The following is a 21,206-nucleotide window of genomic DNA, read 5'->3' on the forward strand; positions in this document are numbered from 1 at the left end:
TTTTAAGGTAGCAAAGAGATAGTAAAGTCAATACTTTCTGGAAGTAGAACAATAGATCCCCTCTAAAGCTACTTTCTCGTATATACAGTCTGTATACAGATTTTTGTCAAATTTGTCAGGCACACCCCTTTTTAGAAAGTTAGTTGCTATTTCTCCACTTCTAACGCAAAAGCAAATAAATAAGATTATGACCTTTTAAATTGCTGAAATAAATACAAACTTGGAACTGAATATTTGAAAACTAATCTGTATAACTAAATAGCATCCGTTTTCTCTGATTTTTCTATAATGTAGGTCTTGAATTATATTTTTTGATGAAGTAATTTGTTACTAATTCTTGTTGTAGTTTTGCCTTCAGTGAGTAAAGTTTAAGCTTCAGCTTGCTGGTGACAATTTGAGATTGAGGGTTTTATGCTGGGATTCTTAGCACTGTGTAAAATGAAGGCAGAAAATGCTGTCACCTAATGTCTCGCCATCATTCCTGTATCTGTTGCCATGAAATCTCATGCGAGCATTCCTTATCTAATCTACAAGCAGTAACTCCAGTAGCTTAAAAAAAGGTTCCGAGTGTGGTTTATACAGGTAAGTTTCTTGTGGGGACATGCCTCAACCTCTTGTTTAGTAATCTTGAATGCGTGTAGAGTCTCCCACAATGATCAAGCTCATTTCTCAATTTAATAAAAATGAGAGAAAATGTTGTTGATGAACTCCAGTGTCAAATGATGACTTACTGATAGTGCACTTTGCTGTAGTAAGTAAGTAGCAAATGTGCTGGGCAGTTAAATGAAAGCAAGTATTTCATCCTTTTTGTTTGACCTGTGGACAGAACAGATTAAACAAAAGTTAATGTTAGCAGCAAGAGTTGCAAGTGCTAATACCTAGACAGGATTAAACCAATTGCAGTATACCTCTTGTGTTTTTAGTTAATTCTGATGTAGTTTCATTCCTGTCTTTAATATAGTCAAGTGGTATATTCTGGAAAATAATCAAACAGCCTGTTATTCCCGCTTCAATGCACAGTGCCAACCTTCTATTGGAGGTGCTTTTGGTGTTGAGTAATTTATCAGTGACTAAGGGGAAAAAAAGTGCTTATTTTAACCAAGTAATTTTATTGGTTTTGCAATAGAAACAGAAACCAAGATATTGCTGACAATGCAAGATATGTTATCCTTTCGAGATATTTCATTTTGGCAATGGATTAATATCAGAAAACAGTGCTGTTTAATTCATTGTTAGAATCAAATGATTTATGAGTGATAGTGTGCAATACTATAATACATTTTTCTTGTATGTAGAGCATCGATCTTGTTTCTCTGGTTTGGGGTTTTTTATGTATTTGGTGGTTTGGTTTTTGTGGGTGTTTTATTATTTTTTATAGCAATAAAAATAGCTTCAAGAGTTTGCCCTCAGGAGTTGAGCTGGAATTATTTTATGGCCGTGTAAACTAGTTTGCTATCTTATCTGACCCTCTTCCCTGAGCTAAGGGGAAAGATTTTCCTGTATGAATTGCAGTAGATGTGCCTTATTGCAGTTAATATTGTCTTTGACTCTGCAAAACAGGTTTGTTGTTCAACCCATGTGGTGGGTTGACTTTTGTGGCTGCAAGATGCCCACCCAGCTGCTCCCTCATTCCCCCCTCCACTGGACAGGGGGAGAAAATAAGATGGAAGAGCTCATGGGTTGAGATAAGGACAGGGATATTGCTCACCAATTTTGATCGTGGGCAAAGCAGACTTGACTGGGGGAAAATTAATTTAATTTTTTGACAGTTAGAATAGTATGGTGAGAAACAAAGATAAAAACTAAAACACCTTCTCCCTACCTCTCCCCTTCTTCCCAGGCTCAACTTCACTCCTTCATTCCCAAATCCTTGCCCTCCTCCCCCAATGGGAATGAAAAAGCCTGCTTGTTTAAATTGTATCTTCAAATATAATTGTTTTTTTCTTTGTGAGAAAAGCTGGCTTTTCTTGGCAGACACATGCAGTCAACCCTCAGCAAGAGCATAAGCTTAAAAACCTAGGGTGCAAAAATTTCCAGATGGTAAAAATGGACTCTTGGTCTGAAACAACCTTAAGTATATCTGAAAATAATTCAAAACATGATTTAGCAAATACGCTAATGCTTGTGAGAGCAAGGTTTGGCTGACAGTGTTTCCTCGTACCTTCCCTTAATGATGTGTGACTCTAAACCCAACACAAACAAAACCTATGTTGAGGCAAGCAGACTTGCATTAAATATTTGCAGCATCTTGGAAATGGTCCTGGTCAGCTACTAAGCAAATGCAATGTTCCACTGCTCTGTGTGTAAACACTGCTCTTGTTTTTAATGGCATCAACTGAAGTAGCCCGCAGGAGCAGTAAGACTGGTTTACAGCCAGCATAAGCAGAAGTAGTGGATGTTTTCTAGCCCCTTTTGCTGAAGTCCTGGCATGGCATTCCTTATTCCTGCATGCTGCCCTGTCTCCCATCCCCTCTGCAGCACACACAAAACTGCATGCCTTAAAATTGTCACTTTCTGGAGTGATAGAGGGTGAGTCAGGTCACGGTGGCAAAACCTATGTGTTCTAATAGCATTGTCCTAGTGAATATCCTTGGACATTACGTACAGCAGAGTCATCACAGGTAAATAATTAGCTATTGTTTTGACAGTGTTAAGGCGCTTTTTATCTATAGGAGCTCCTATTTATAGGAGACTATTTGGCTAGCCTGAAGATACTCACTTCTAGCCATTTGAAAAATACAACCAAAACCCACCAAAACCAAACAACAGGACCAAACATATCTGAGCGCGTACACAAATTATCAGTGTCTGGAGGGATTAAGAAAAAGAAGTGTTCTTCCATCAGTTCAGTAGTTTAGCATGCAGTCCTGCCACAGCCACTGCTCCCAGTTCAACTAAAAATAGGATGTGGCACTATGAATAAATCTGTAGCCATCTTATTTTTCGTAGTGTAGTCTTTGGGAGCAGAGCAAAGTTGATGCTAGAGTTGGTAGAAGTTCCTGTAAAATGGCTCAACCAGCCAGTAAAGCAACAGGTGTTGTGGGAAATGCTTTACTGGCTTAGCAGTAGCTCTTGAAGACCTTTGAGGCAACTAGATCATCTCTGACTTGTTTTATTATCAACTGCTTTGCAGTGAAAGAGTGTGCTCCCATGTCTAATAAATTATGGAAGCTTTTTTCTTGTTTCTCTGTTTTTGTATATTCATTCTCCTGTTGTGTTCTCATGCCAGCATAAGTGAATTATTGAGCCTTAACCTTTGCAAGAAACAAACCAAATGTGCAGCTGAGGAAGAGTTAAAACAAAGTTCCGAAATTGTAACTTACGTTGTCAAAGAAATACTTTGTGGGGGAAAGCTCCCTGGTAAAGGTAAGTGATGTGGTGTGTGTTTTTAACTTCACACAAGTACGATGTTCAGTGTGTTTTTTTTGTGTGTGACCTTCATCTTTCCTCCTTTTCTGTTATGCTTAAATACCTCTTTGAAGTTCTTTGATAAGTATCTTCCATTTCTCAGGCTCTTGTTTCATCTGCTCCTTCCTGATGTTACTATAATATGACACTTCTGTATTTATCTCTTAACTCTTAAGACTTTGTTTCTTAACTGATACCTGCTTTCTGTCTCCATCTTTTCCCCTCCCCAAATCCCTTTCTGCTATCCTGTGGTTTGGAGATTGACATGATCCAGATGATGAACATGTGTCATAGGGTTGGAGATGATATGAGAAATACAAACATACTTGTTTCATCCTTGCTCACTCTTAATCTTTTGTAAATCATCTTCTTCCAAGAATGAGTGTCCTCACATATTGCTTTCTTGTATGGCTTTTTCCACTCTGCTAAAGGTAGAGAATAAAGGGTAGAAATTAATTCTTTTCTGGAAGATCTCTGGGTTTTTTCCATAATGTTCATGTCCAGGAGGTGCAGGTAGTACAGCTTGGCAGCTGGAGTTCTGGCTCACCTACTAATGTTCCCTTACTGAGCCCAAATTACATTCTGCATCTGAAGGGTGAAAAGGCTGGTAGTCACCCTTCGTTGCTGTTCCTTTTTGCAGCCATGTAAAGACTTGAGGAATAATAGTGAAGTGTTGTGACATGAATAGAAAGAGTGGAACAATGTGACTCTGATTATAGACAAGACTAAAGCTTCTGAGCTTTTATTTGTTTAGTTTTTGGCAAGTTGTTGGTTTGTTTTTTTCATTGTATACTTATCTCTGCAGGACTGGAGACAAGCCTCTTGCATGTGGAAGGTTGTAATTAAATGCACCAAAATTCAAACTAGCATAATAGGTTGCTAAGTCAGCTCTTAGTCATGCCAGTTCTTTTGAAAGGAAAAATCTTCACATATATTCCTTTTTCTAGCCTCCTTAGAAGTCTTCTCTTTGACACTCCGGTGATTCTTCCTTTACGCTCTTTCCTTTCACTCAGTTTTCACTTGTCAGCTACAAAATTTGGGGGTTCTGTTTCTGAATAAACAGAAGTCTGCAAAAGTCGTCTTGTGAAGCCAGTCATGCCAGTTCATAGTTGGACTGAAAAGGTGCTGCAGGATAAGGCCAGGAAGCCATATTCTGGTCCCTACTGCCTTTTTAGCACTTCCAGAGCCCTTGTTAGCTGGGCGGCATAACTTTGAGTGGGATGATGGCAATATTTGGTAGAATAACCGTATAAAAAAGGGAAGACTGTGTAGCTTCTGGCCGCTTGAGTTACCCTTCAAATGTGAATTTTCATTTCCAAACCGATTGGACAGTGATAATGTTGAGCAAGTAGCAGGTGGGTAGGTGACCGTGACATTAAAAATGCGTTTGGTCCTGCTACACCAGCTTGCAGGCATGCGTGCAGTTGCAGGAATTCTTTCCTTACCACTTTAATGTGGTAGGCTTCGTGAATACTTGGGTTTTGTAAATGACTCTACTTCTGCCACAGGCTGGTCGTATGTGTCAGCAGTGGACAATCTGAAATCTGAACAGTGTATTGCAGCTTGCTCTGTAATACGTCAGACAGCAGTGTGTGTGAGTTCCTATGCGCTTCCATACATTGTTACTACTGTTTCCCTTTCCTTGCTCCTTTGTAGCTTAAGAAGTTTTATTTCCTTTTTTGTACTGCTGCTTTGGTTGTGTGCTCAGGTTAACAAAATACTCCAACTTTTAAAGAGTAGCCTTAATATAGCAGTAGTGTGGAAAATCAGAAGTGATAGGTGACATCAAATTAAATTAGAGATCTTCAGATATGAAGATCTAATCTGTATTATGTGAGTTAAACTTCTTATATCACTGTCTTGTGGATGAAAATGTTTGTTGTGTTTCTTAAAAAAGCTAAGTGTTTTTTTGATTCAGTTTTTGGGACTGTTGTCCAAAGGAACAAACAGTTGTAGAAAAATCTTGGAATAGCTGTTTAATATTAAGCTGTTTAAGGTTTGCAACTGTATTCATATTATAATGGTTTAAGATGATATGTTAAAGCGGAGCAACTTTAAAGACCTATGTAGGTGGGAAATGGAATCTGACTAAATTGCAGGCATGATAACAATTTTAAGTGTCACAAGTATTTGGCAACTACAAAGCAGCCAAACACTAGCTGACTTTTTGAACATCTCATGTGTCTCATCCTCCTCTCTGCTTGTCTTTGAAGGCAAAAATACTAATTATCCCCAGCCAGTTTAATCACCTAATTTTTGCCCAATGTTTACGTCGGTGTATTACTGCAAATTCCCATTACTTGAGTAGGATTAAGAGAAAATGCCTGCCAATGAACTAAAGAAGTCACAGAGTATTTCAGGTTCATTGTGCTGCCCTTCTGAGTTTAGTAGGGGGGAGAAATTTTTGGTGAAAGGCTGATTCAGGGCTAATATATACTCGGTCAAGGTTCTCTGACCTCTTACCCTGCAGTAAGACCATATGGAGAATGACCAGAGCGGCTACAAGTCTCCTTTATATATTTTTTTCTTTTTTTTTTTTTTAAAATCAAGATGGCAGTGTGTGGTGCTCTTAGAATTGATCAGGTGGTAACTCAGAGTGCATCTGCAAAATAAAAAGTGAAATGTCACAGCTGCTAGCAAATATTATTAATGGTATTGCTCTTAGTTTTGCCTTGTGTAGTGCAGATAAGACCGGCAGAAGTACTGAAGTTACTTGTGATAGTTAAGAATGCAGAAAGTTGAAAGGAAACTTTTTTTTTCTTTTACATTTGTAGAAGAGGATCTAAAATTGAGTTAAAAGTACTTTCTAGGTGCATTCCCCACTTTCTCCCCACACCTAGTTTGTAGTATTCAAAACTAAAGATTCAAAGGCAAGTAATGTGAGGACTACAGTGTCTTTAGGAGATTACCTGTGATTTCTATTTTGTAGTTGTATTTCATCCTGTTCATACTACTTGTTCTTTTTGTGATGGTAATGTTATATTAAGGTTTCAGAAATAATAATCTTCCTTTTGTTATTTCTGTTAGGGTGTTACTTCTATTTGCATAACCTGAAGAGTGTGAAATGCATTGCTGGTTTTTTTTACTACTGAGCTTTGTAGTTTACCATAAGTTAAGTGCATCATTTTATTGAGACTTTGAAATTTTAAATTCTTGTAAATGTGTATGAAGGTAATTTGTTGTAGTAGCTTTCTCACTCAGAAAAGTGCAAATACATGTTAAATAGAAAGCAAGTTTCTTTTAACCCCATTGGGGAACCACATAAGAGTTTTGCTTTTCTTTGATAAAGAGCCAGTCTTTCTGCGTGCTTCTGGGGTTGCATCCCTGCCTTTCTCTCCCTGATTTGACCCTTTACCTCTGAGCAATTACACATTAATCCAGACCCTTTGCAACCTGCTCAAAGGTGTTGGAGCAATTGGGCTTTGCTTCACCAGAGTTGGCTGGTACTTGGGAGTATTTATACGGGCAGGTCTGAAGAAACTAATATGTGGCTGGCTCATGGGAGAGCTGGGGATGTGCAGATAAGGTGCTAACAGCCAACCTCAGACTGGGATGTCATACTGATCCCTGCCTTTAAGCACAGTTCTTGTTCTAGCTGTGCTTCTATCAATGTATTTCTTTTGGGAGATTTGGGAAATACTTGTTCAGTACTAATTGTTTATAGTAAGAAACACTATGTGATACTACTTGCAAATAATTTTTCTTTCTGGGGTGGGGTGAGGGTGGGGGTGTGGAAAGCCTTGGAAGAAATTTCCCCTTGCATTATGTGACCTAGCAATGACGAATTGTGTCCTTGCTTTTTGTGGGGTGGGGCTTAAGTGCTGATCTTACTTTTAATCCAGTACGACACTGGAAAGGCATAAGGATTTTTATTGATTAAAATATCTCAGACCAAATGCTCTGAGTTTCAAGATAAACCTTTGAATTGAGGAAATGATCACTTTGTATTGCATCAAATGCTTTTGTCTTCTACAGCGGTTGTACTTTGTATTTTGCTTTTGCTCTTCTGTATAGCTTCCCTTTCTTACTGGCAGAAAGAGTTGATCTGCCATGTAGTTAATACTCTTTTCCTCAAAATAAGTGAATTAAGCCAGCAAAAGCTCTTCTTTGACACAGCTTTGGCCATGCCAGAGGAGGTTTTGTTATTAGTGATGTCCATGTTCATTTTTCATATACCAAGCCAATGCAGTTGTGCCAGCAAAACTCAATAGTGTATGCCTGTGTTTAGATGCTGACTTACTCCCATTGGTGGTAAAAACTTTTTTCAGACTAAACCTCACAGTGTTTCTTCTTGAGTTGCAATCTTGTTTTCATTTTAGAGGTCATTCAAAGATGCAAAGGCCTTCTGTATAGGGGGAAACCCCTAAAGCATTTGAGTTTAAAACATTGCAACTTTGACTTAACTAGATAGCATCACAGGTCTGGTTTTAAAAGGTCTTGAACACTGTTATGGAACTAGTCTCTGAATATGTTCTGTGTTGGCTGTTTCAACATTGAAATTGGTCTGATAAACCAGTTTATGCTACATACATCTCTTCAACCCGGGTGCTTGGATTCACAGTTCCTGTTGGATTTAGCAGTGGTTGCTCAGGGGAGCAGGTTACCATAAGGAGGGCTATAATAGGTTTAGCCTAGTGTGGTAGCTGTGGTGGTGTCCACAGCTGGATACCATATGCTTATACTTCTTCCATAAGCACATCTTCCTCTAAGATACCTTATTTTCCAGTGGTTTGCAGTTTAGGGATTTCTTCAGCCATAAACTATATCAGTCTTTTTGTGGACTCTTAATTCCATAAGCTTATCTCTGCTTTTTTAGCCTATTTATACTAGTGCCCACATTTGTTTTGCTTTCACTGGTGGTTATAATTGTTAATTTTGGTACTCAGGCTAGCAATAGTCAGGCTGTGCAAACTCCATCCTCACTGAGCTATAGACACCACCTGCTCTGCTGCAGGGACATTAACCTCTGGCAGAGGATGAAACAAAGTCAGGGACTTGAAGGTCTTGAGCTGCTTCAGCTGGGCAGCTGCCTGCTGGGCAAGGGCTGTGAATCCTGACCCCGCATGGTGCCTGACTCCTTAGTACCGGGAAGGCATGCAAGAACCCTTTCCAAAATGCACCTGCGACAGGATTACACCTGTGGGTATGGCTGACCTACTGGAGTTGTTGCTGGAGGCAGCAGTAATAATCTGATTTGTAATTATCTGCTTTCATTAGGTGATCTTTCTTTTTGTATAGCCAGTTCCTAGGAAGGTAAAGGTGATGTGTCTGTTCCAGATTTTACATGCCCTCGCAAAATCATTTGATGTGTTAAAGTGACAGTACTCAAACCCCACATTTGCACAAGTTCCATCACAGTCCTCTTAAAAGTTGGTCACTAAATAACAAAAGCACGGGGATTGGAAAGTGTACATGTAATCCTTTGCCTAAGCAATTGGCTGCTGAAATCCGTTGGCTCAGGTTCTGTGAAAGGCCTGACAGGCTTTGAACTTTGGTTGCTCTCCTTTTGACTGCTCTGTTCCGGTATCTTCTCCGGTTTCGGTCATGAGCTTTCTGTACTGAAGTGGGAGGTCTTCTGTGGGCTCACACTGGTGGTGATCAGTGGCTTGCTTGATTGCATAAATACCTATTTTAATACATTCCAGATATTTATCCTGCAATTGTCAAATGGAATTTATGTACTTTCAGAAAAGTTAATCAGGGAGGGGGTTCAACTTTGGGGCCTAATTAATGACTAAGCCAGAGAAGGAAACAGGAATTTAGGATATAGGATTAGCAGTGCCTTGACCTACTGCTGTTCTGATCAAATGACAGAAGAAAATTCTTACATTTGCCAGAAGCCATAAGAAGGTACCATTCATAATACTTTACTCCAATTTCTCTTTTATTCTTTCCTCATTAAGGTGTCTCACCAAATACAAGAATTGGGTAAGACACCTTTATGACTGTGTTTCTTCTTGCCTCTACAGAAAGAATAGTAATTTCTTCATGGACAGAGTGTTCAAAGCTTTGCTTAGCATCATGTTTTTCTGCACAAAGGTTGCCCCTTCCCCAGTGGTGCAGTATTTCTTTTCCTTGCCCAGCAAAGGAATGTGTCTCGGAAATGAAATATTCAATTTCTCAAGAAATGGGCTTGCCTTTTGCTCAATCTTTCTCACTAGGGCTGGGTGACAGTACGAATCACTTAACATACTTTGAGTAGGTCATGAGAAGCTAAGAGCAGGTTAAGTTTCGGTGATCGTTTCTGTAGAGAGCTTGCTGGAGTATTTTAGGGTTAGAAATTAGAGTATTTGGTGTGGTTTGCGCTAACAAATATTTTTGCTTTAATTTCTTTTGTCATCCTATTCATTCTTTTTGTTTCCTTCTCCTTTATGTTTAGAGAACCACTATACCTTGTGAATTTTAGGGGCTTCCTTTAAACCTTCTACATTTCAGGTTTCATCTTGGTAATTACAAAGGTTAATAGGCTGAAGTAAATAATTTACAGGCATCAGGGTGACTGATTCTTGACAAAATAATGGAACAGCTAATGAAGCTCAGACTTAGCCTGTCTGGAAACAAAATGAACAATTTATGCTTTTTTCAACTTTATTTGCCTATTTTATTTCTGTAAAGGCTGGGCTCAACATTGTTGCTGGGATCAGTATGCAACAGTTGGAGTTGAGAAATAGTTTGTATTTGGGCTTGTTTCCCCCCCCGTCTTCCAAGGATTGCCTGTCCAGGGATTTGTAAGGGTAACATGACTTGGTGTGAGTCTTGGTTGTGAAGAATTACAATGTGTTAATCTGTGGTTATAAACTGGCCACAAAAGAGTGTAGAAGCTTTCCAGTAGGTAGTCTGTGAAGTGAAATTGTCTTAGTGAGCAGCTTTTCAGCAAGTGACTTGTTGAGCTTTAGGTGCTGGCAAGTTTGTGAAACAGGAGCTTCCTTCTTTTCTCTTTCATTCCTTTTCTTTACCATAAGCATGCTGCATGTTCTTGGATGTGCTTCCTTCTACTCAGTGCTGGTGAGGCCATACCTGGAGTACTTGGTCCTGGAGTACTCGATCCAGTTCTGGGCTCCCCAGTACAGGAGAGACATGAACATACTGGAGTGAGGGCCATTAAGATGATGAAGGGACTGGAGCATCTCTCCTATGAGGAAAGGCTGAGAGAGCTGGGACTGTTCAGCCTGGAGAAGAGAAGGATCAGGATCAGGGGGATGCTACCAAAAATTATAAATACTTGAAGGGAGGGTGCAAAGAGGATAGAACCAGGCTCTCCTGAGCAGTGCCCAGTGAAAGGACAAGAGGCAATGGGAACAAACTGAAACACAGGAAACTCCATTTCTACTTAAAACACTGGCACGGGTTGCTCAGAGAGGTTGTGGAGTCCCTGTCTTTGCAGGTGTTCAAAATCTGACTGGACATGACCCTGGGCAACCCGCTTTGACCGGGGGCATTGGACTAGATGGCTGATCTCCATAGGTGCCTTCTGGCCTCTGCCATGCTGTACTTTCTGTGAAAACAGTTTAATGCAAAATTTTATTAATCTTCTTGGGGACAATACAAAGAGTGGTGGATTCATATGGGTGGTGAAGCTTGCTTAATACTTGTAAGATGGCTTGAGGCATTCATATGAAAGTGCTAGAAGACTTTTATTGATATTGCACTGATTATAATAGCTACAAGATTGCATCAGCTATATAAACTATACATGTTCATTGTGTTTGGGGGTTTTTGGGGTCTAGAAATCTTCTTCCAAGTGACCAAGAGAGTTATAGCTTTTTAAAGACAGTTCTTTACTGTTCTCTTAATTTCTGAGTTAATTAGCACTGGAAAGTTAATTTTTTTTTTTTTTTTTACTTTCCATGGATGAAATACAATTGTACATGTGCTGGCTTTTTTTGGCCTTAAGACTAGATTTCTAAATACCATCAGAGATCTGAGGCAACCAAACCCAGAAAGCTAATACCTTGACTTTGCATGACTCAGCTGCTGAAGTTGCTATGTTATGAATGTCATCTTATATACTGGACTGCCATGAAAGACTTAAATTCCATGGCATTATAAATTCCATTTGTTTTTAAATAACTCTAGTCTGCATGCTGTTGTCACTGAAATGGCACCTCTGTGGTCTGTATCGGGAGATACTTAGTTAACTTGCTTGCAGAAACATTTAAATAGCATTTATGTAACTTTTGAAAAGATGTTAACAGCGTACATTTTTTGAAATCTGTTGATTAATCTATTTTCATGAGGAAAATAGGATACTCTGATTATTCTTGTCTTTCAATTTTTTTCCCTGCAAAACTGGTCCAATTTGGATTAACTAGTGGGAAATGTAATCCAATTTTCATGTCATAAAGCTAATTAAATAGCTACAGGTTGTGTGAAAATCAGTGGCTGGAAGAAGAGGCCCTGAATGCAGTGCCTCCACTAAAGAAGAAATTTTTTTTTTTTTTTTAAATGTATAGGTGTCTCTCCTGCTGCTTGATGGATGGCCAGTGTCTGCATGTGAGGTACAACCTGGTACATATCCAACTACCTATGGCCTGTACCTTGTGTGCTGGGATGGGGTGGGAGCTTGCAGTGAGAGGCCAGAGAAGTCGTGGGGACGAGCTGGTACTGGTGGGGCATATACTAATATATAGGAAGCCAAGCACTATTAATCTACTTCTTAAGAAATTGGAACATGTAGTAGTATGGAGGAGCCAGGTATTAGTTTATGTCTCAGGAATTGGCTTCTATTTGTGAAAAGCTGTTGACCTAGAGAGGTTTAGAGCAGGAATGATGATGGACTGTGACGGAAGGAGATTTGGGACAAGGTGGGGCGATATCGATGGAGGAGCCTGGGAAAAAGATGGGCAGCTCTGAAGGGATAGATCAGGAAAAGTTTTAATATTTGGGAATGAAAAGACAGAGAATAGGGGATGAGGAGGATTTGGGACTGTAGCCTTTGGGTTTTTGGAAAAGGAAGATGGGAAAACCTCTGGCTGAGCTGAGTTGGAATAAAAGATTCTGGAATATGAGGGGACAGAAGTTCAGTGTTGTAAGAACTTTGCAGAATGCTTCTGTCTTTACCTGCCTGTCACAGAGAACAAAATAATGTTACATCTTTTGTACCATGAACATTGTTTCCTGAAGATGTTCAAACAGAGTTTTTTGTGATGTCTGCCTTATTTGAAACTCTGCCGTAACTAGCAGAGAGAGACGCTTGTGTATATACAGTTTATGGCTTGGCTTCCTTCTCTGCCCAAGCAATATTGCTTACTTGGGCCTGCGCAGGGTCTCTGACATCTGTTGTGTTTCTGCTTCCTTCTGGTATGCTGATGGGCTTTTTGTGGGGATGGCTCCTGTGTTATGCAGGAGATTATGCTAGATGATCACAATGATCCCTTTGACCTTATATCCCGTGAATCACCTCCACAAATGCTAGTGAGCCTAATAATAGTTCTAATTTGGGTAGCAAAAAAAGAGCAGATGGCTAACACCAACTTGCAGAAAGCAATTCTGTTTTCTTTGTAACCGCTCAGAAATGCAAAGACCTAATCTGTTTTCGTAACAAAATGAGCTGTAGTAAATCTGGTTTGTGACTCCTACCTTTTATTTGTGCCTGTAAATTTACTCGATTTCTTTCTGAAGTGCCCTCCTTTTTGTACACTTAGAAACATCTTAATCGCCAGATTTTGGGCAGGAGTTGCCTGCCTTTCTCTTCTCTTTCCATGTGCCAGTCTTGTTGGTAGGGACCTCAGAGATGGTGAGGGCATCTTCCTCTCCCTGTGGGTGAAGTTTGTCCTTTGATATCTACGGGGTGCATATAATCCAATCCGCTCTCTATTGTTGTAGAGGTATTCATGATACCTTTATTTCAGGTTTGTTTTTTTCCTCACAGTGCACTTGCTGGTAGCTGAAACCCTTTGCTCTAACCAGAGATTTTGGCAGAAACTTTTCCATCTTCAAACCTTGGTGTGTGATCACTGGCAGTTGGTGAAATATGTGCCCAAGTGTATTTGTATCATGCATGAAGGCTTCCCAGGGCTGTCTTGCAGTGGGAGCTGATGCTGCTTCGTTTGACCAGATGTTAGGGAACCATTGCAGACTGTTGGAATGAAATGTGGACTTGCCAGGACCTGGTGAACCTCTGGAGCAGCCCCACATGGTGTCGGGACACTTTGCCTCCAATTCTTGGTTTGGCATTGTTGTCCTGTGAAAACAGCAGGGTCACTGGCTGACCAGTGTGGGCTGTGCTGCAGCATTATTTCTGTCTCCCGAGGGCTTGCTTTTCTCTCTAGCTTCCTTTTAAACATCATTCCAATGTGCTGAGACCGACAGTGTGGCATGTTAGATTGCTTTTGCTGGGAGGTATGGAAACAGCTATTTTAATATTGCTTCAGTTGTGAGGATGCCTTCTTCTAAGTTATCAGTTGCTGGGGGATTTTTATTGTGAAGTAAATATAATTTAGCTTAGACTCACAGTGGGAACCAGGAGGTGGTCCTCATTACTTGTCTGTGGTGTCTTGTTTTTGATGGTGTCTGCTGTTGGGAAACGCCACCAGGGAGTAAGGTGCAGGGTTTCTTTTTTAGTTTTGTTTTTTTTGTAATGCTTGTATTTCATAGTTTGGTCTATATAGAGAATTTACAGTTCAGGCAACTGCATTTTGTGTGGCAGTTGCTGTAGGCAGGTGTCATTTACTTTTTTTGTTAGAAAGACTATTAATATAACTGGTTTTGCCCAACTGCTGAAGTCTGATGGAGAGGGAAGGAGAAGGAATGAAGGAAAACTTTATGGTTGCCACTGATTGCAGAAATTAAAATTGCGGTGTGAAGGTGAAAGCTTACAAGAGAATTACTAGCTGCTGGAGCCATTTGTTCTACTATGGTGTTGCAAGAGAAGAGGGGATCTGCAGAACAATCTTAACTTTTGCTTTCTGTTTCTTTAAAGCCAAACACCCTGCCCCCTAAAAAGCCCAACCCAAAACCTCAGGGCTGCTGATAAAAATTATCCTGTGTTAATGAAGACAGGGCCCAGTAGTCCTGATGAGCATCAAAGGTTCTTCTGTGAGCTTGGTGGTCATGAACTCTGGTGCTCTGTGGCTTGCTTGGCTTTTTGCCTCTTGCTAGCAGGGATAAAAACCACTCTGGTTTCCATCCTCAAATTTTAGATGCTTATTTTGTGTCTTTTTATATGTGAATTAGTCTGAGTGAGTTTGACAAGAAGACAGTTACTTTCAAAATGCTTTTTCTATCCAGAAAATCCAGCACTCAAGATTACAAAACTTTCCTCTCTTTTTGTTAATGTTGTCAGGGTTTCAGATGCATGCTAGTCCTGGGTAGGGAGGTATCTATGCTAGATACTCTTGCTTGCCTAAAGGCTTAGGCAGAGGGATGTTTTTAACTGTTACATTCCAAGTTCTTAATTGAAACCCACAGGCTAATTCCTTCTTTTTATTTCTAAATTCCTTTGCTGAGAACTTAAGTAATGAGGTGGGGAAGGCAAATTTAAGTCTTAAAATGTCAGATGACCCTTGGTAACTTGTGCTGGAATGGTTGGGCAATTTCTATACTTTATTTGCCAGTCTAGTCTGTATGCTTCTCCAGGGCACTTTCATTATAGTGCTGCTCTGCCAGCTGTTTTGGGTGTGATAACTTTTGTCTTTCAAAAACTAAATAACACAGTTCTGTCATGTAAGCTTTTAATGTGTTTTGGGGAAATAAAAAAGCTGGCTCTCAGTATGAAGCAGAGGTTGAGTAAAGGACAAACTGTAATCCAGTGAAGCTTTTGTGTTTACCTCTATTTTTAGATCATTTAGATTCCTTTTTGCTCCTGAACATGATATTCACAAGGTAATAGATTGGACTTGAACTGCAGTTTCAAGGTACCCCAATAAAATGTAGGGACAATGTTCAGGGTGGAGGAGGTATGTAAGGCTGTTGGGGGTGACTGAATGCCAGGACACAGGCTGGGCATCTGATGACAAGAGCCGGTTGTTTTGAGCGTACTCCAGTTGCATGGATGTACATCATGTTGTATAAAAGAAACAGGCTCCATCAAACAAGTATTCAGGATAGGAAGCTTTTCTTCTCTCTGTTGTCATCACAAGAGTTTAATTTTGTGTGCGTGTGTGTGCTTAGGTTTCTTTTTATTTCTTCTTAAAGGAACAAACTGTTCTGACATTGGCCAATACAAGTCCATTAAGTGACTGGAGGGCAGGCAGAGCCTTGTTGGTCAGAGAAAACAGTCAGTTTTCAGGGCAGAATTTGGCCCTGAGTCAGTCCTTGGCTTTTATCGCCAGGCTGTGGCAGTGTGAAAGGAAACACAAATGTTTTAGCGACTTGGTGAATTTTTCTCACTGGGCTGTGACTTGCTGACATTTTTAATGTTTTGTGTGAGGAGTTGACTGGCTGGAGTACCGCGTGCTTTGCTGAATGGTAATATTGGTTTGGTTTTTGTGGATTTTTGTGGGGGTTTTTTTGTTGTTGTTGTTGTTTGGTTTTTTCCTTGGTTTGTTTTTTTTTTTTTTTTTTTTTTTTTTTTTTACTGAATGTGGCTAATTTGTTATCCAAATCATAACGTCAGCCTCCGGGGGTTAGCTTTTCAGACTCATAGGATTCTAAAGAAAATTAATTTGAGGGATAGCATAACTTGTCACTGTTGTTAACAAAGCACCAGCATTTCAATTACAAATTTAGTTCCAGGAATTTATAGCAGAAAGCTTGACACAACCTTAGCTATAATGGCCAATTAGAAAAATCCTAGTTTCAGAGGCTTTTATGAAGCAAACATGAAAGCAGAGCCTGACTGGGCAAGTGTCATCTGTGGGTTTTATAACTGAGCAGGATGTTTTGGGAAGATGGGAGTTGGGGGGGGGTTCTGATTCCTTGCTTAACTGAAGTAGAAAGGATGCTCTGATACTGAAGGGATAGTAGGGGTATATACATTCATATTCTTTCTTTTAGCATTAAAAACTAAGTAGTTTGTGTTTATCGAAGTCATGTGTGTTTTGGTTTGTTAGTTGGGTTTTTGGTTTTTTTTTTTTCCCCATCTCCCTAGGAAACCCTCTTTTTGAAAAGAGGGAAAAGAGGCTGGATTTTTAGTAAATGTTACGTATGCTACTGCAGTACACATAGCAGGAGCACTTACACAAGCTGGACCTGAGGTCTGGGGGGAGCAGCTGTAGGAGCAAGGCCTGCTGATGGAGTCCTGGCAGGCTGAGGCTGGTGTGATGCTGAGATGAGCTGTCATCTCCTGCTGTGGGTGTGCCCGTGAAGGGGCTGAGCCCCCCAGGAGTGGGGCGTGTAGAGCTCCTAGCGCACAGGATTTATAAATCCATGACCTTTTTCATAACTGTTGCTATCCTTTTACACAGTCAATACAACTATTTTTGGCCTCTCTTTGTGCTTTGCCTTTATCATCTTAAGAAGGTAGTATGTTAAAAGAACGTGAGACCTTGAACTTTGGGGTTACTCTTCTCACAGAAGCTTAAGGAAGGAAAAAGGCAGACCGAGCCTTAGGAAAGCATCGTGGTACATAGGTACGTACTTGGGGTTGTTGGCAGAAAAGGGACAGGTTACTGAATGATATTTAAAGAGAGAGAAGGATGTTTAAATCTCAATAAGTTCAATACAAATAGTATTTGCAACTAATGTAAATGGAAAACATTATCAAGAGTTGGACAGAGTCAGGGATTGAGTTTTGTACAATGCTAGCTTTTTGGTCCAACAGTGGCAGTTGTTAATCTAGCCTGTTCCTGTCTCCTAATAAAAAAAAAAAAAAACAAAAACAAAACAAAAACCAAAAACCAAAACCTGGAGGGAAAAAAATGGGTAAATGTATTCAGTATATTTGAAGTTTAAATCTTGACCCTCTCAGTCTCCTGTGAGACGGGTGCTTGGCACTGAGTATCCTGCTGGTAGATCCTTTCTGTCTTTGATGGCAAGGTGCTCTGTTTCACTGAGGAAAGAGAGCAGGGTTAATGAGATTTTTCAGGTAACTGTATTCCCCCAGAACAACACCTTGAATTTCAAGGAGCTGTTTTAAGCATGGCCTGCTGTGCATGTATGGTAGGTATCTTGAATCTCTTTCAGAAAAATCTTTTTCTGCATTGGGCTATCTTTGATTTCTGGTTGACCTTGAGGTGTGACTGAGGAGCAGGCTGTGTTGGATCAGCTTTAGATGGCAAAGAGGAGAGGCACAGAAGGGTGAAATAACAGCTGCTGGCTGCCACATTGCAGCAAATGTGTACTCTTTGGTGTGCCCTAAGTAGGTTTTTCAGCTGTAGCCTAAAAGGACCCCAGAACTGGGGTTTTATTTTAAATTGATATGAACATTTTCATAAAGCTTATTAAGCCTTTTAACTCTCATGACATCTCATTTCTCACCAATGTGACTTCTTCTCTTGCTTGGACTGAGCCATAGCTGCTACTCTTTGTTCATGTCTGTTACCCGGTCATTTGTTCCACTGCTCTAGTAGCCTGTGTGTAACAGATTTATGGCTAGATAAATTAGACATGAATGGCATCAGTTTCAGATGCATGTTGGGCCAGAAACAAGAAATTTTGAGGTCATCTACCTAAGGAATCTTCTGGTAGCATTCTGTGATTTATTTTTTTCTTTTTTTAAAAATTTTAATAAACATCTGGGTTTTGTAGGTAAAACTTCACTGTACAACAGTCTCAATTGCTGCTGAGGCATATGATCTTTTAAGTGGTGCCTTTTAATCATAATCTGATATCTTGTCAGACTGTATAATTTTTTTTTTTCCTTTTCATGATTTCATGAAGTGGAACGTTTGAGTTTCAATCCATTTTTTTTCTATGGCTTCATCCTAGTGCAGGAACAGATGGTCTGAATGGCATGGTGGTGTGTATGCTTTGTTGTGGTAAGGGGCTTGGAAAAATTGGTGCCAGCTGCTACTAAGAGAGTTCTGCAAGAGAGCATCCCAGGCAGCAGTGTGCTGCGAGTGCCTGAAGCAGATCTTGAGGCTGGTCTGTCAAGAAGCTCTTGGAGTCTTGAAGGCCTCTTGGAGATTATGGTCTGGGCTGCAGCTGTCAAACTGAGTTTGCTGGTGGAAGGCACTGCCTACCTTGGCTGTGGTCTGCTGCATGGATTTGGAGGGTAAAGCCTCTTACGGGCTGCATGTGTGTCTTTTCTTCTGGGCTGCAGCAAGCAGGCCTGAAAATCCATGGTGGGCCAACTTCCTTTGCCTGGTCTGTTGTCAGCAGGTAATTCACTGTCATTTAAGCGCAGGTGATGAGGCACAGTCTCGCCCTTAGCACTGCTCAGTGCAATTTACCCACGAGGTGTCCTGTGGTATGGGCAGAGCTGTGCTGGAGGTGACTCAGCCTGGGTGAGTGGGACAGACTCTGTAAAATTGTCGGTGACTCCCAAACGGCTTCCTTAAACAACCTAGGAAGCCATCTTCTCTCTGCACAGCTGGAGGCCACTGCTCCTCCCTCTGCTTTGACCTGTAGGTGCTTGTCCATCCTTCCTCCTTGTCCTGCTGCGTCCTTCTGGCTGTCTCCTGGACCCGAGGTGGTGGTACTGTGGTGTCACACCAGTAAGGGCATCTGAAAGGAAAGGGCTGCTGAGCCCTTCCCGCAGTATAGCTGAACTTACCGTGACTGATCACTAACATGGTTCCTAACCCAGGTGTGAAACCAGGCTGAGGGTGGGTAAGGATGCGAGCGCTTCAAGGGTTATTCCAGCAGCTTTGCTACTCCCGTTGCTGTGCTGTGTACTGAAGGAGGCTATTATCTGCATCAGAAGCTTGAATAAGGACCTCAGCAGCTTTTGGAGTAATGCATCCAGGCAAAAAGGTGTTGACAAAGTCTGCTGATTAAAAGTCCGTGGTTTCATTGATTGCTTTTCACCAGATGGGAAGCCTGTGAATTTAATGCATCGGTATCCTGCCCAGGAGGTGCTGTGAGGCTGATTTTAATGCAAAGGAGCCCTGTGGTTGCTAGCAAAGTTGAAACATTTGTGTGTCTCTGCAAGTACCAAAGTCTTGTAGGGGTTTGAACAGCTTTATTGACAGGTTAGGCACAAAATTCTCCCACTGGGTCAGGATAGGGTTTAATATGACCCGTTTTGAGCAATCTAGGATTAAGAAGAGTGCATTTTCACTCATTGTTTTCTTCTTATTTTCTCTCTCCAGATGAACACAATGATGTACAGAAAAAGACCTTTACGAAATGGATAAATGCTCGGTTTTCCAAGGTAACAATGGGTTGAAAGTACTACTTTATTTTGTTTGATTCACTGTTTAGAACAATATTGGTTAAATATACTTTGCTATTACTCTTGTAGAATACTCCTAGTAAAATGTGTCAAAATGCATAATGAAAACAGATAAAATACTGTAATGTTTGTTCACTCTCTGTTGCCCCATGCACATAAACATTTGATATTATATGTCTTGTTTAAGAAAAAATGAAAGATGCTATTCGTTAATATATTAAAATACAGTTATTTGCATGATGGTATTTGTTTGGGTTTTGGTCCTCTTGCCTTATACTATTTATTTCTACATGCAGTTTTCTCAGTGCATTCCAGCAGATTTTGAATTTTAGTTGCTGTGTTTACTGTCAGTGCTGCTGAGTCAGCTTTACTCATCCAAAATACTTTGCAAACCAGCTGAAGCCACCTGGTGTTGCTACATGAGTCCTGACTGTGAAATTTTGTATAACTACTTGCTCATTTTGAATTTTCCTTGGCTCTCATGCTTTGTTTCTCGTTTTAATTCTCTTTACTGACTTGAAACTTACTGAGGATCTTGGTTTGTGTTTGGGATGAGAAAGGAAGTGGTGGTTGCTTTGGGATGCTATTTAAAGCCTGCTTTTTATGCTGTTCTGCTGATAGTGAAAAACAACACTTTGCTTAGGAGCGTGGTGGCTATGGGAAATTTCCCTACTTTATAGTTTGAATGTGTGAAAGAATGTGGGCTATTATCAGGGGAAACTCATGGTTTTTTTTCTAGCCAGCATGGTGCTGCAAGTGGGATAACTACTAGTTTGCTCCCTGTTAATGAGAAGGGGCATGCATGTGAAATTCTGAAAGTAGATATAAATATAGAAGAAAGGGTGTGTGTGTGTGGGGGGGGGGGTTGGTTTGTTTTTCTTTTTAAGTAGAGCAATGACAGTGCTATAGCAATGAATGGCTGCCTCTGGAGTGCTGCCCTTCTGAAGTTCTTGGTCAGCAACGTAAGAAATTTTTACTTTCCTTCCCTTCCTGTGCAACAGGACACTAGGCAATGCAAAGCTCGTGGCCTTGGTTGATTCACTTTGGCTTAGGTTTGTTTGGGTTGAAAGATGATATCCTTCACTCTTTGTCCAATGCAAACTTGGCGAGTTTGCTCTTTAGGGGAGGAGTGTGTGCCTGTAACTGGTTGCTCTACACTCACTTTTGACTGCTGCCAAGAGGAAAGACGTTCTTGCGGGAAGAGGGTTAGGCAGGATTGTGTAAGGAGTGAAAATGTGGTGAGAAAGGAAGGCCTGTTTGTAGAGACTTACCCTGGCATAAAGATGGCCTGAACACTGAAATGACAGTGATACTGCGAATGTGCTATGTGACTTGTTTGTACGTGTTATGGACATTGTATTGAAATAGGTAAAATTGTTTTCAGTCTTTATACTTGTACACCCATGGATATATTTTATAAAGTGGCTTTTCCTTTTATACTATGTATTCCGACAGATCCTGCGTAGCTCCTGGATTTCCCTGCCACAGGGTATTTTCAGATACTGGTTGAAGTAACTCTGTAACTTCATGGCCCATTAAACCACCTGAAGCTATGAAAGCCGTGTTAATGATTAAAGAGACT

The 21,206-nt window shown here is 40.5% G+C and overlaps 1 protein-coding gene across 3 annotated transcripts in view; it reads left to right on the plus strand.

Moving 5' to 3' along the window:
* UTRN (utrophin) overlaps positions 1–21,206 on the plus strand; it is a 392,954-nt gene that overhangs the window by 40,951 nt on the left and 330,797 nt on the right. For all 3 annotated transcript variants that reach the window (XM_030021907.2, XM_030021906.2, XM_041125129.1), the window contains one exon: positions 19,542–19,603. In XM_030021907.2, coding sequence (XP_029877767.1) covers positions 19,542–19,603 — 62 coding nt within the window. The remainder of the gene's footprint in view (positions 1–19,541; positions 19,604–21,206) is intronic.

The sequence above is a fragment of the Aquila chrysaetos genome, chromosome 8 (genome assembly GCF_900496995.4).
Source record: "Aquila chrysaetos chrysaetos chromosome 8, bAquChr1.4, whole genome shotgun sequence".
Taxonomy (NCBI): domain Eukaryota; kingdom Metazoa; phylum Chordata; class Aves; order Accipitriformes; family Accipitridae; genus Aquila; species Aquila chrysaetos.